This window comes from Schistocerca nitens, chromosome 3 (genome assembly GCF_023898315.1).
Source record: "Schistocerca nitens isolate TAMUIC-IGC-003100 chromosome 3, iqSchNite1.1, whole genome shotgun sequence".
NCBI lineage: Eukaryota > Metazoa > Arthropoda > Insecta > Orthoptera > Acrididae > Schistocerca > Schistocerca nitens.
In genome coordinates this window covers 260,841,387-260,856,651 of record NC_064616.1, presented here as the reverse complement: position 1 = coordinate 260,856,651, position 15,265 = coordinate 260,841,387, and the positions used below count along the sequence as shown (strand labels likewise).

The window sequence follows — 15,265 nt, the reverse complement described above, 5'->3', positions numbered from 1 at the left end:
GTTGACTGCATCATCTATTGATCTTAAGCTGGGTTCACACACGCAACAAATTTGTCGCCACAGCTGGTAGTATACCGGTACTGCAGTTGCATGTGTGAACTCCCAGTTTTTAGTGGTGCAACTTAGGAGACGCGACTTTTGTAACACCACAGAAAGTTCAATTTGGTTGTACTTCGTTGCACCACTTCCCTACGACCACTGCTCCGTGGCAGCAGTACTGCGAAACACGAGCATTCTGTCGCAGTTATCGTACAGTCATTGTTCCAGCACCCCATTCGGTTTCAACGTGTTTTTATTTTATTTATGAAAAAAGTCAAAACGGTGATCGGCAAGTACACTTTCACAGCTTCTAGAACTACAAAACAGCAACCTATTATTGTTTTTATGCAGTTTTGTGTGTGTGTGTGTGTGTGTGTGCAGACCAGTGACATATCCCATGAAGGAATAAATAAATAATCTTAATACATGTAACCAAAAATGCGAGTTGTATAAACTTCGTAATTTGTGAGACCAAGAATTGTATAAATTGTGGATTATATGCAGGAAATAGCTCTATAGTGTGATGTGGCAGCTGTTAGACTAAAAATTAGTTATTCGAAACGCCTATATCAACAATTACAACAAGATTATCAAATCTTGGAAGAGTGGCGTGTATGCAGATGATATTTACATGCCAGGTGTTGCAGACAGCATTTTCGTCTCTGAGTGCTATTTCTTTTATATATGTGTTTGTTAAGAATAAGTTGATTTGTACTTAAAGGCGATTTTAGGTTGATTTCTCGCTTACATCGGGAAATGCTGTCTGCTAGCACATAGTTGTTTTTCTGCGTTAGAAACTGATAATTTTGGTGCATAGTACTGCAGAAAAACTATAAATTAGACAAAAATTATGAGTGTTTAACGCAGAAAACAACGATGCGCAAGCAGGCGGCATTTCCCGATGTAAACGAGAAATCAACCAAAAATCACCTTAAATACAAATTAACTTATTCTTAACGAACTGATGATGTTTTACCTCAATAAAGCGGAACACGTCTGGTGAAAAAAAAATCACGCATTTTTCTAGTTGCAACGACAGAACAAAAATACCCTCAAGAATAGTAATAATAATACGAAGAAGAAGAAGAATATGCAATGGAGGTGTGCAAAAAATTTCTTTGTAAGTTATCAGTGCTTCGAAATTTCATTTTTAGGAAGGTAAATGACAATATTAAACAATTATTGGAATTTTAACTTCACTTAAAAGGAATACTTTTTGGGTTGGCAACGCTGGCTATTAGTGTGCAATATCTTTGGTAATGAAGCTTGTAATCGATTTTGTTGTGTGAGGCATTAGAAGGTGGGAGGTGGAAGGTAGTGACAGTAGCGGTGGATTGAGTTGTCATGAATCTCAATCATTCATTGTTTTTTTTGCGGGAAACCTGAAGTGTTGTGGTCTGGCTAAAGTTCTGTTGCTGGAATTGGAAAAATCTTTTGCCAAATTTATGTTTATCGGTGGAACATGTTAAATTATCCAAGAAGATATGAAAAGTCAAATTGTTTTCCCGGCGAAGTTAGATTTCAACTTTAAACGACTCCAAACACTTTGAAACATATTTATATAAACAGTGCTGCGTTGTCTGCAAATGAATCTCTGCATTCGCTGGCTCTCGTAATTTCGAAGGTAAAGACGCAAAATAGACACCACTGGACGAGGTGAAAATACGTTACGGCTTCCAATAGCAGGAGCATTTGTTACAAGAAACGTGCCCAGTTTGAAATAGAGAACTGTTGACTTTCATCAGGCACGAATCATACAACCTCAGGTATGTTCCACCATAAAAAAGCAACTAAAATATAAAGGCTGGAAAATTATTTGTTTGAATAGAAGTAAGAGGATGGTTCCTTAAGAAGGCTCGTACCAGATTCTCTCTTTTCGTCATTGTCAGATGTAAACTGCCTTCATTTCTCATTTTTGAAGTGGTGGCGAATAAAATTAAAAATCGACCCAAGGTAAATGATGATCATATTGTTGCTCTGTATGATTGATTGCAACGTTTTTATGTGAATGCAATTATCTGTATTGTACTTTCGGATACACACGTACTTGAAGTACCCATAATTTTAGGTGCAAAGTGGTCGAATAAGCCAGACCATAATAATTAATTGTTGATATATTCTGGCAATTTCAAAGCACTATTGGAAAAAATGTCAAGTGATTCTAAAGAAAACCTGCTCCATGTAGGGGAGACCACACAGTGCCATGGTCATCCTGAGGAGATTCCTCGTACAACAAATGGTGGTAGTGAAGATGTCAGTGCCATCGCTGCCTCAGAAGAGCCAGACAAGTTTGCACATATTGAACCCAGCCCAGATGATAAAAAGCAGAGTAATTTAGCACAAGATTTTGAACAAAATGTTCCATTAAATGTCTCCTGTGATAAATTTTCACCCCCAGAGGAAAATTCAAATGTCTCTAAAATCACAGAAACTAGTCTTCCACATGACTGGGATGAAACTGCAACAGAACAGTTGGTTGACAGCATATTATTGGAAGCAGTGGGTGTGCCATCTCCCGTGTCACCACTGTCAAGCAATGACAATGACGACGGCCTTTGAACATGCGGTTTTTGGAATTTGAATCATATGGGTGAGTCACAACATTGTGGCATGTTTTAAGTTTTGATTCTTTGTAGTGTGTGCTTGAATTAAAAGTAGATCAGAGACACACAGAAGTTTCGTTGTTGAATTTGTCATCTCATACATAGTAGTTTCTGTTTATTTTTATTTAGGCCTAATTGGGGGTGGGGTTAAAATGTATAAACAAGTAAAAAAATAGAGGATGTTTATGAATAAGTTATGCAAGAGTATTGTGAAAAGGCTAAATAACTTACAGAAATATTCGGAACAGCACTAAATGCACTGTATCGTAAAGTTTTATTTCTGCCTTCCTGATGTTCCCACTATGTTACATGTGTAATTGAGTTACTGCAACAGTCATCATGGAGTCGTATAAGGCTGTAGAGCATGTACTGTGTTTATGGTTTCATCAATCTAAATCCACTAGGCCTACTAGATTTCAGAGATATTTCAGGACTAAACACCGCAAGCCACCATCTCAAAGACAAACTGTTATTAATTGGTACAATCATTTCACCAAAACTGGCCATGTATCGCACAGGAAGCCGGTCAGCAGTATCTGATGCAGCAATTGAACAAGGATGGCAGTCTTAAATTTGTAGTCCTGGTAAATGGAGACATACAAGCTTAGAATAGAATATGCCTAGAGTTACAGTGTGGAAGGTATTCAAATACTACAAATTGGAACTGTTACTAATCTCTGTAGGAATGTCCTGACTTGGACTGGACAGTGCAGAACAATGTTAATACGATCACCTGATTTAACCTCAATAGACTGCTGTGCATGGGGTTTCGTTAAAGGCAGTGTTTGTTCCCCTACTTCTGAGAAACATTAGTGAGGTGTGACAACAAATAACACACAGTTGTCACCATACATAGAGATTTGCTTGATAGGATTTGGTAGGAAACTAATTACAAATAGGACATTTGTCTCGCTACAAAAGGTAGTAACACTGAAATTTGTAAATAAAACTGGAATCTGTTTTGCATTCGGTGCTGTATTGAACATTTCTGTAAGTTATTTACCTTTTTCATAGATAAATGTTACTGTAGTACAACTAATTTATAAACACCCTGTATCAAACGTACCATACTAGAAATGTTGTGTGGTGTGAGGATACGGACACAAGTTATCAGCATGTTGGTACATGCGCATTTTGTGTGTGGTAGTGTCTTGTCTTGAAATCTTAGTAGTGGTGACATATAGCTGTAGTGTAGCTCAAGATCTTATTTAGTTGGAGGATGAAAATTTGATTGTCAGTTGGTGAAACCAATGAATGTGAATACAACATAAAGGTTGTCATCAGAAATTGATTTGTGTCATTGCCTAAAGTTTACATTTGTCACATATTTAACATAATTTTTGTTATAAATAAATAAAACTCCAAAATAGAAAAAGTGGATTAACTGAAAGGTTAGATACTGCTTAGACAACTTGTATATGTACTATCAACTTTCAAGCTAGCTTAGACCTTTGCCTACGCTACAGATCAATATGCCATGACATCAAAGATTCTGTATTAACATTTGTTGGCTTTGCCAACCCATAAATTGTTGTTTTCCAACCTGACCTGGGTCTCAGGCTATCAACAGATCAGTTTGTTGCCACAGCCTACATTCCAAACCTAATATAAATGCAGATGACATATTGTCAGTGTTCTGTTCTTTTTTGCACACACATACCTTTGTGCAGTGCGTCGTTGTTATGTTACTGAATGGAGCAAACATTTTTGATATCAGAAGATTCAGTTGAGCTGAAAAAGCTATATTACATAATAGACAAATTACCAAAATGTATTTTGTTGTGCTTTAGGTATGTAAACTATGAAAAATAGTAAGGGGGTGGGTGAGAGACTACATAACTGTTAGTTCTGCAGAAATTTTTCATCTGTTAAAATTTAGATATGTCACAATTAAAGAAAGACATGTGTTGGTCAGTTCTGCATAATTGAGTGCTGTTGAGGGGGGGGAATTGCTACCAGAATAGTATGCTGGGCTCTTATGAGGCTGTACACATTGCATCACCATATCCACATGTTTAAGTAGGCACAAGTTAATGAAAGTGGGTAAATGAAGTGTTGTAAATATTCTTCACAGGCCAGTGATATGAAGGGAATCTTGCTGCAGTCAGAAACTATTTGAAGAAAACCAATATATCATATCACCAGTGAGAAAAGTCCATAAGCTGATCTGAATTTGTGGTTAACACAAGCCCGCAGGATCTTAATGTTGTTAGAAAAATCAGTTATTTGTGGGTATCACACTTAAAGATATTTGCACAACCTTATGTACATCATCAAATGAATTCTCCAAGACAGTTTTACTGAACGCCAAGGAATAATTTTAAATGATTGTTCTGATGCAATAGGCTTGAAAGTTCTTGACTATATTCCTTTTAACCCGGATTTTGTCCTGTGGGACATTATTTTTTCTCAGGATATTGTGCCATAATCTCCCTTCTGCTGCAACCAAAGACTGTACTTTAAAAAGACACATTTTTAAGCATGAAGATGTGTTGTCCTGGCTGAATAAATGTTCTCAACTGTCAGTGGTTTTGAATGCTGAAGAGAAGCATTGAATGAAGTGAATATGATTTTGACAAAGAGAAATAAATGTGACATTATTGTGGAACTGTACTAGCATCCTTAAAAGAGCTGAGGGGAGGCACTGTGAATGCTTGTGAATAATAATGTGTACTGTGGCTGCAACTATTAAATCAGTCTAGTTTAGAGTTTATGCACACAAAATTGTTCAAATGTGTGTGAAATCTTATGGGACTTAACTGCTAAGGTCATCAGTCCCTAAGCTTACACACTACTTAACCTAAATTATCCTAAGTACAAACCCATGCCCGAGAGAGGACTCGAACATCTGCCGGGACCAGTCGCACAGTCCATGACTGCAGCACCTTAGACCGCTCGGCTAATCCTGTGCGGCTATGCACACAAATAAGATTTTGCAATCAGTACAGTTTTGGTATTACTACATTTGATTTAAGAAGAGACTAATAAGCATTCAGTCCTCTTATGATTTTAGTTTTTGATCAATACTAAAATCATAGTGGGCGTGAATGCTTGGACTTCACATAAGTTTGAAAGTAATATGGTCCAAATTCTCATAAAAATAACTGGGTTTGGATTACATGTTTTCCCTAAATCACTTTAAGCAAATGCTAGATTGCTGTGTTTGAAAAGCTGATGACTTGTTGTTGTTGTTGTTTCCAAACATGTGCTCCATCTCTGAGTATCTTATTGCTGATGGGACTCACAGATCCAAATTGTCTGTCTCCTACAGTTCTTCAAACACAAAATAAGAACACAAATGCTGTAGGCACACAGTTGTAGTAACAGTAATTTTACTCATCTGTGGACCGCTTATACAAGAATGTTTGACATGAGCTTGTTTAAATTGTATGGACCCATTGCCATTGTCGGTTTGGCCTACTGGCAAAACTGTATCACATGTGTTGATGGAGTACAGCAGGATAAACCAGGGTGTAAAATATCACTGGTCAGCTTTGACTAATAATGCTGTACCAAGGTGCAACACGATAGATTTCAAGATAGCAACCACTACTCGCAAACATTTCCATGGCACCCAACTATAAACACGAAGTATAAAAATCATGCAAATACTTAATAATAAACAAACTAATGTGACAGCTGTCAGAAATGGAATTTGTGGTGGGGGAGATACTATTGTGGAATGTAACCGCAAAATCACATTAGTACTGAAATATATAAATGCAGCAACAAAAAGAGTTACAGGAAAAAAGTCAAAAGATAATAAAACACGATATTGACAACCTGAGTTGACCTTTATAGCTCAGCTGGAAAGGCCAAGATCAATACAAAAAATGTTAAAAAAAGTTGTGCTACACAACTGTTGAAAATTGCAAAATCTAACAAAACTGTATTGACAACCTGTGGTGACCCACGTAGCTCAGTTTTAAAGACCGATATGTACACAAAAATCAAAAGCAACATCTCACTTTAAAAAAAGCCAAAGACATGACAGATACACAAAGTGAAAAATCATGAAAACTAATGTAAGACAGTATGGACGACATCAGTCAATCTGTCCATGGTACCACAAAATCAAAACTTCTTCATATAACTAACACATTAAAACCTGACTCCACCCCATGCAGGTGAAACACACTAAATGATACCTTTACCAATCTCAATCCAAAGTAATCGCCAACTGTTAACAACACAACCAAAAAGTTCAAAGAAAATTATGCTAAAACTAATTTGTATATACTTGAAACAATTATGCAGATACCATACATACAAAATAGAAAAAAAAACCATACAAAATACCTACCAACTCAGATGATGCATATCCTGTCTTGCGATAGCAAAAACAATATTTCATCAACACAATCTCATAACCAGGAAGTGTAGAATTCTCAGACCAGGAACTCTTTCATACAGAACACCATCCACCAACACCACCGCCACATATACTGGTTCCTGGTCCAAAATGCAGCAACTTTGGTCATTCTCATACCTTCTCCACAAACTTAATACTTTGAGTGCTTCGTAATTCATACAAATAAGTCTAGGAATTTAGTCGTGCTCAACATGCTGTCCCCCATTGTGACATACAGGGACTGACTTATCAGCTTTGTTATCCCAACTATAATTAATACAACACAAAATTTAATTTCCAAAAATGAAACTATTTGCCGTAAGTGCCACAGACTCTTCCATTATCACTATCATCACAAACAGCACTGAATGGGCCTAATATCCGTAAAAAAAAAAAAAAAAATTTAGAAACATCAATGTCCCACACCAGAACCCACCACCACGTATTCCAACACACACTCTGCAAACATGCTATACCACCATGACACATAATGTAGCACAGATCAAAGCAGACAAGTGGTATTGTATGCTCAATTTGACCCTATCCTACCAATATAGACCTGACTACTCATAGATAAGCTCATATACTGCAGACAGTCTGCCTAAAAGACATACCAGGTGTTAGTGATGGGATGGCAAGATTCTACTCCATGGGGACTCCAACCCAGCTATTACAACAGTAATAAAATGAGACTTCATTGGTTTTACTAATATAATTTAACTGTTAGTGTTGGAACCACTGCAGGAATTTGGGGTGGAGATGATCCTCTCTCTCTCTGTCTGTCTGTCTGTCTGTCTGTGTGTGTGTGTGTGTGTGTGTGTGTGTGTGTGTGTGTGTGTGTGTCTTGTTGTTACTTGTTGTTATGACACGTTTATTGTCTATGTGAAGTGACAACCTTCTTATCACTTTTCAGCCAACCTAGACCACAAGTTACACTACAGATTAGTCTCGTACCATGACATGTTGACATCACTAGTCAATGCACCCTTATACATTGCATTGTATTGTATTCAATGTGTTTAATAGAACACTTCAGTGATGTATTTGCATTCACCCCTGCCATTATATTAGATAGTGTTGTACAGTGAGAAATGGTTGTAGATTCACTAGTATAATGCTTAATGAATTTTTTTTTTTTCCTCTTGTCCAGGGCATGCTGTTTCAGAAAAGTTCACAAATTGTTCTCTAATGATAGATGGTGCACTGAACTTGTTTTCAGGAGGAGCACCATTGTGATTTATATTTTCTCTAGCTGCTGCTTATCACTAAAGACAAATTTTGTGGTGATGCAGTTAAAATAGACTGTGCACCGTTTTGTCCCCAGCCTTGTTCAGTCTGAATCTGTTTCATCTATGATTGTCATCGTTGACTAGCTATGGAACGCTAAACTTACTTCCTTCATTCCTGTACAAACCTTTTCAGAGAGCTACATGAAACACACTGGATGTGACATAACCACATTTTGTTTTTGATATTTTATACATAAAGAAATTGCACATACTAATACCAAAAATACAAAAAAAAGAGGATAATGGAATGTAGTCGAAATAAGTCAGGTGATGCTGAGGGAATTAGATTAGGAAATGAGACAATTAAAGTAGTAGATGAGATTTGCTATTTGGGGAGCAAAATAACTGATGATGGTTGAAGTAGAGAGGACATAAAATGTCGACTGGCAATGGCATGGAAAGCGTTTCTGAAGAAGAGAAATTTGTTAACATCGAGTATAGATTTAAGTGTCAGGAAGTTGTTTCTGAAATATTTGTATGGAGTGTAGCCATGTATGGAAGTGAAGCATGGACGATAAATAGTTTGGACAAGAAGAGAATAGAAACTTTCAAAATGTGGTGCTACAGAAGAATGCTGAAGATTAGATGGGTAGATCACATAACTAATGTGGAGGTATTGAATAGAATTGGGAAGAAGAGGAGTTTGTGACACAACTTGACAAAAAGAAGGGACCGGTTAGTATGACATGTTCTGAGGCATCAAGGGATCACAAATTCAGCATTGGAGGGCAGCGTTGAGGGTAAAAATCGTAGAGGGAGACCAAGAGATGAATTCATTAAGCAGTTCAGAAGGATGTAGGTTGCAGTAAGTACTGGGAGATGAAGAAGCTTGCACAGGATAGAGTAGCCTGGAGAGCTACATCAAACCAGTCTCTGGACTGAAGACCACAACAACAATACCAAAATGGCTATTATACAGCCTGTCACTGAAATGTGCATTCTTAAATGGACACTGCTTCCTCATCTGAGCAATTGATTCAGTGTAGTATGAATTAAATATACATGATATTTGTTTTAATTTGGAAAATCGGTGAAAATATAGACAAGGACAGGATTTGATGTCTCTTACAATTTTTAAACTTTTTTGTAATTAGTGATTTTTGACTATGTTGTATGGCTCCCTTAGGTCAAATTCAATAATTTTATTAACTATGAATATTAAACATTACAGTACAGATTCATCTATCACCATATCCTCTTTGATATTACATAGCAAAACAGGTATTGAGGAAAGAAATACATGTAACATTTGTAGGGGACTGTGCACCACAACTTTTTTTTTTTCTTTTTTTGTTATGTGATGGATCAGTTCTATGTTGATAATGCATTTGTTGTATTGACACCTACATGTACTAGTGCTGTGAATTCGTAAGGACATGTTAGCTGATTACAGTGCATATTTTGTTACTATTTATCCTCTCATAACTGATGAAAGGGCTCAACTTAGGATATTAAAGATGGTGATAGATGTACATAGACACCTGAAGGATGTCTTATTGCCATTCAGTTTCTATATCAGCTCCAAGCAGTTTGTAAGAAAATGTACACAAGCTGCAGAGATTTATGTGTCAACAAGGAAAACAGAATCTGAGTGCCAACTCTCCAGTTCTTTCTGATTTGGTGTAAATAATGGAATCTTGCAGCAGTATGTAGATGTTACAATCAAAAAGTCACAGCAGTAAGTGAAGCATGGAAAAAATTCTTCTATCATAGCATAATATGGTTAAAACTTGTTTGGAATTGAATAATTCAAGCCCGCATCTCGTGGTCGTGCGGTAGCGTTCTCGCTTCCCATGCCCGGGTTCGATTCCCGGCGGGGTCAGGGATTTTCTCTGCCTTGTGATGGCTGGGTGTTGTGTGCTGTCCTTAGGTTAGTTAGGTTTAAGTAGTTCTAAGTTCTAGGGGACTTATGACTACAGCAGTTGAGTCCCATAGTGCTCAGAGCCATTTGAACCATTTTTCTGAATAATTCAAGCTTATCATATGTCCCTATGCTGCTACAGGAATATTGTAAAAGTGAAAGAAAAAAATCTTTTGACAAATTAACATCATTTGTTTCTTTCAAATCGTCTATAATATTTTGGAATTGGTTGTCATGTAATTGTTTATATGACACCATCTTCATACACCTGTGGCTGCACCATAAACTTTCATTCTTCACACTAATCTTATTTTGGATCAAACTAAATTTTCAACAGTTGTAATCATAAAATCAACATACATACATACATTATCTTTATGATCTCATGTTGCGAATTCATGCATTTAATAGCTTCATAAAAAAGAGGCCCACTGTTTATGAATATTCTATTTTGTGGAAAAAGGGGAAGCAATCAAGATAGTTTTGAAACAAAATATGAAAGAATTAAAAAAAAAAAAAAAGTCAACCGAAGTGTTTATTACTGTGTGATTAGAATGGACTGTTTCCATTCTTCCACTTTGGATTAAAGAAAAACCACAATGTCAAGGCTCTTTCTTAAAGTGATTTATACTGTTTTGGCATAGGTCACACTCAAATAATTTTGAAAGCTTCCATTTTTTGGTTGTCTTTTTCTGTTGTGGGGAGTTACCTCTGTGTTTGTACTACAAGGTAAACAAGGGTACTAAAACAATTTGACATTAATGTTGTTTAGGTAACATTTTGTAACTTTGTGTCTGGACAGAATGTGACTTAGTGAATCCAAAATGGAGATTACAGCGATCTTACATGAATGGATGTGGTGATGGACTTTTGAGTTGTATGGACTCGAAGGCGTCACATATTTTGGAGTTAAAATAAATTGAAATTGGTTATTTTGTAGTTTAGTTTCTACTAATTTCAAATATATTACAGGAACAACTAACGTAGTATCCCAGATATTGGCATCCACGAAGATTTATTAATTTCTACAAAGTTACTAGAGAGGATGATACAGAGTGTAAGATGTCGTAAAAGAAGAGTTCGTTCATCTTTCTTGTTAGTTTGCTTCAGGTGTATTGTCAGAAAATAAGAAATTACTTCACCAATGTGCCAGTTAAAATGCCATGATACGCACTTTCAAACTAAAAGTTACCAGATAAATGGAAAAAATAATTCAGCTGGCAATTATAAAAGATATAATGCCTCATGTTATAATTTAATCTGTGCTTCATCAAATAGAAAGGGAAAAAAAGGTTTGCTGTGCATTCCGTTTACCTATTCACGGTGTGAGCTTTGATGTCAACATCAAACTATAGGTCCACTTAACTGACTGGATAAGCCAGTGCATAGACTGGACACAGACAAGGCTTATTGTTTCTGGTATTGCCATGTCTAGTAAAGCATACAATGTTGAAACTGACGTTTGGGTAGAAAACTGCTTAACTATTCAAGAAACCTTTAAACCGGGTGCCCCCATGCTACTAAAGTGATGCACCATTTTTAATGTGCTGTCAGGTCAGGTTATTAGGACAGACAATGTTGTCATTCAGGTTATGGCATTAAAATGGAGCTGGAAATCCAGTGAAGAAGAAGAAGAAGAAGAAGAAGAAGAAGAAGAAGAAGCTGGATTTTGAAGTGGGTGTTGTGCAGTAATGTCAGAGGCATCAAACACACTTATGATTGAAGTAACACTCGTAAACAAAAATCCATTCGCAGACTGCTTTTGGATAACGAAAGTAAATTTTAGAATACTTGTTGAGGGATGTATAAACCCCTATTAAGAAATCTGATAGATTAGATATATCATACTAGTTTTGAGTGAAACGACTGGTGGTTACTAGTCTCCAGTATGTATACCACATTCCCAAAAGTACAGTTTTAATGTTATTGTTATGTGTTGGATGCTCTTTTGAAAGCTAATATTTTCACTCATGGTTCCCACATTAGTTAAATAAGACAAAATATTGAAGCAATTTTATTCTGAAGTTTGGAGCTATGCTTTGTGCAAATGCACTAAGACACTAATATATTTTATGAATGGATATTCATGTTCCTTTATTGAAAGCTGCAGTCAAGCTGAAATTATACTATCACCAGAAAACTTGTTAATCTGTGTCTAAAATTCACTTGGCAGATGTTAAGGTGCATTTTTATTTTGCCTGTCCTAGAATGTAAAATTACTGCCATTAATATTCACCATTTGTAGAGTTAAGTAAGCTGCTGCGAAACTACAAATCACATGTAACTAATTGCTCAGTAACACTTGCTTACTCCACACATCTTATTCATGCATGGAAATGTAGAAATATCATATACCTTCATGATATAACCATTTTGTTCATGTAACTGCCATGGTAAAACCTCTGTCAGTAAACTTGAACAGAGAAAGGTAATATCATGTTCCTGTTAAAATACACACAATGTTGTCATGGAAATAGGCACATACTATCTAAAATAAAACCACACACATCAAAGTTTCTTGGCACTCACTATAAAGAACAAAATCATACTGCATATCATTTTGTTGTTATGGCAGGGCACTTACTATACAGCATAAAATGATCAATTCTTTGTGTTGACAAAGTACAGCAAGAGACATGGTACTAGCTTTGTTACCAGTAGGTTTGACCAGCACAGTATTCTGCAGATACTTTATGAACTCAAATGGGATTTCCTTAATGGAAGATGACACTCTTTTCATGAGGCCCTGCAGTGGAAATTTAGAGAACCGGCGATTTAGGCAGACATAAGAATGTTTCTACTGGTTACAATATACATTTTGTGTAAGGAACACGAAGATAAGATACGAGAAATTAGGGCTCATATGGAGGATTTTAAGACGGTTACTTTTCCCCTTGCTCTATTTGAGAGTGGAACTACAAAGGAAATGACTAAGTAGTGGTATGTGGCACTGTACAGTGGCTTGCAGAGTATGTATGTAGATGTTGTGACATTATTTCCACCCAGCTGTCGCAAACTCACACTTGTATTTTAAAGAGAATGGAGATAACTTGTTTCTAAATACGCACAAAGCGACAAGTTCTTTTAGTGCCATTTATTTTGTTTACCACTCTACATTTGCTACATGATTTTTCAGAAATCAATCCTTCTGGTTGCCACATGGACCTGCAGACCCATAACACCTATAAAATTTTAAAACTTTACCCCATTTATTAATTTAGGCATTGTGAATAAACTGTATGATTGTTGCTAACGATTATCTTTTAGACATTTTTGGGTACTGTGAAACACAGAAACTGCAAAATTTCTAATATGAAAACCAGAATACAGGAATGTGTTTCAAAATTTAGGCATGAGGTGGCAGTGAAATGAGGTTAATCAGTGGTGGAGGAACATAAGTGGATATCAAAGTGACTTCAACTTTAGTGGCATGGCTAAAAGAGGCATCATCTGAATGATGCCATAGGAATCTGAGTGTTTTCACATGCAACTGCTATTATACCACTAAAGTGGCAGCAATTTTCTTGCATGTGGAAACTCAGGCTCAAGTAAGAAATTGTTTACCAGTGCTTCTGTTTATGAGGTTATTGATTTGTTTCATGATTGCTGTTACATAAATAAAAAATATAAATGCAGATGATGTGTGAAGTTTGCATTTTTATTCATTTGTCTGTCTGTGTACAGTAGGGTAATACTCACTGATTACCTATTAACTTGTGGAACAATGTTAATAGTGTAATTGCCTCCTCAAACCTCCCAAGGATTGTTTTTATTTTTTTGTTTCAATATTTGGTAGTTCATAATTTTGGTACTACATGTTTCTGAATCAGTCATTTAATTTAATCTCTTATTACAGGAGTTTCACTGTACTCTTAATTTAGTCTAGAATTATTTGAGTTAGTATCCTCTTATTTGCTACTCAATATTTGTATGTGGTGGAGGATAAAAGGGAATTGATTGCTGTCCAGAAAAAAACGAGATGATGGACTGACTGGTAGACAGATATTAGGCTGCTGTGGTGTTGAGGCACTTGAGGCTAAGACTGTGGCACCTCCGGTGTGATCTGCGATGTATGTTGTCAATGCACATTCTGACATTTATGATATGTGCAGTTTGTCCCTGTGGATGAATGACAAACATTCACAAGATTCACAAATCTTGGTGCAAAAGACAAATGACCGTACTGGATGCATGGCTGTCCCCTTAAACCTTAGCAACAGATATGAGGTACTCCCCATTGCTGAAAGAATATCTGAGCCAGCATGGGGTGCCTCACTTTTTGGGACTGGAAGGTCCAGACAGTCGGAGATTGTCAGTATGCTGGTCATTTCAAGCTTTATTGTGATGTGGCTAATGGAGTCCTGTAGGAAACTAACTGCCTGGTCCAGAAGGAAAGCCAGTGTGCCCTATGTGTAGTTTTGTCAGAGATGCAAAGGAAGCTTTGCTAGCAACTACTGAATGCTCTAGGTACAGGCAGCTGTCAGTTGTGACTCAAGTTTACAAATAATGCAGGTCCCTAAGTTATGAATCTAACCTTGATTTCATTAACTGGTCGGCTGAATTAATAGGGGAAAAAAATGTTAATAAGATACTAGTTTCCATGGTAAATGAGCAGAATTAGTCTTGTTTGTTAATAATAAAAATACCTACATAGCACTAGGAGTAGAAAACTGCCTAAAATCTGAAGTGAGAATCAGGGCAATCTTAAACTCAGATTGGAATATATATCGCAAGGATGGGCTGGACATAATGGTGGGAACATCCTTATTGTCATACTAGCTGAGTATCTGGTGTTGCCCAGGTATGTATTTATTCCAATTTTTTATTAGCCCATCCCCTCCCACCTCTGTCCATCCCCCCCCTCCCCCATGCCTCTGTCCGTCCCCCCTGGCCTCCTCCAACCCCCTCTGTCCAACCCTTCCTCCTCCCCCTCCTACCCCTCCTCCCCCCTCCCCCCTCCTCATCCCTTCCTCCCGCAACTAGCCTGTCCATGCCTTGCTCCCCCCCCCCCCCCTCTCTCTCTCTCTCTCTCTCTCTCTCTCTCTCTCTCTCTCTCTCTCTCTCTCTACCAATCCAATCCTTTTCAATGATATAATTTTGCAGGTGCATCCAATTACATATA

The 15,265-nt window shown here is 37.0% G+C and overlaps 1 protein-coding gene across 2 annotated transcripts in view; it reads left to right on the top strand.

The window, feature by feature from the left end:
• The first annotated feature begins 1,386 nt into the window (after positions 1-1,386).
• LOC126249569 (uncharacterized) overlaps positions 1,387-15,265 on the top strand; it is a 66,371-nt gene continuing 52,492 nt past the window's right edge. For both annotated transcript variants that reach the window (XM_049951232.1, XM_049951233.1), the window contains exon 1: positions 1,387-2,629. In XM_049951232.1, coding sequence (XP_049807189.1) covers positions 2,188-2,598 — 411 coding nt within the window. In that variant the 5' untranslated portion in view covers positions 1,387-2,187 and the 3' untranslated portion in view covers positions 2,599-2,629. The remainder of the gene's footprint in view (positions 2,630-15,265) is intronic.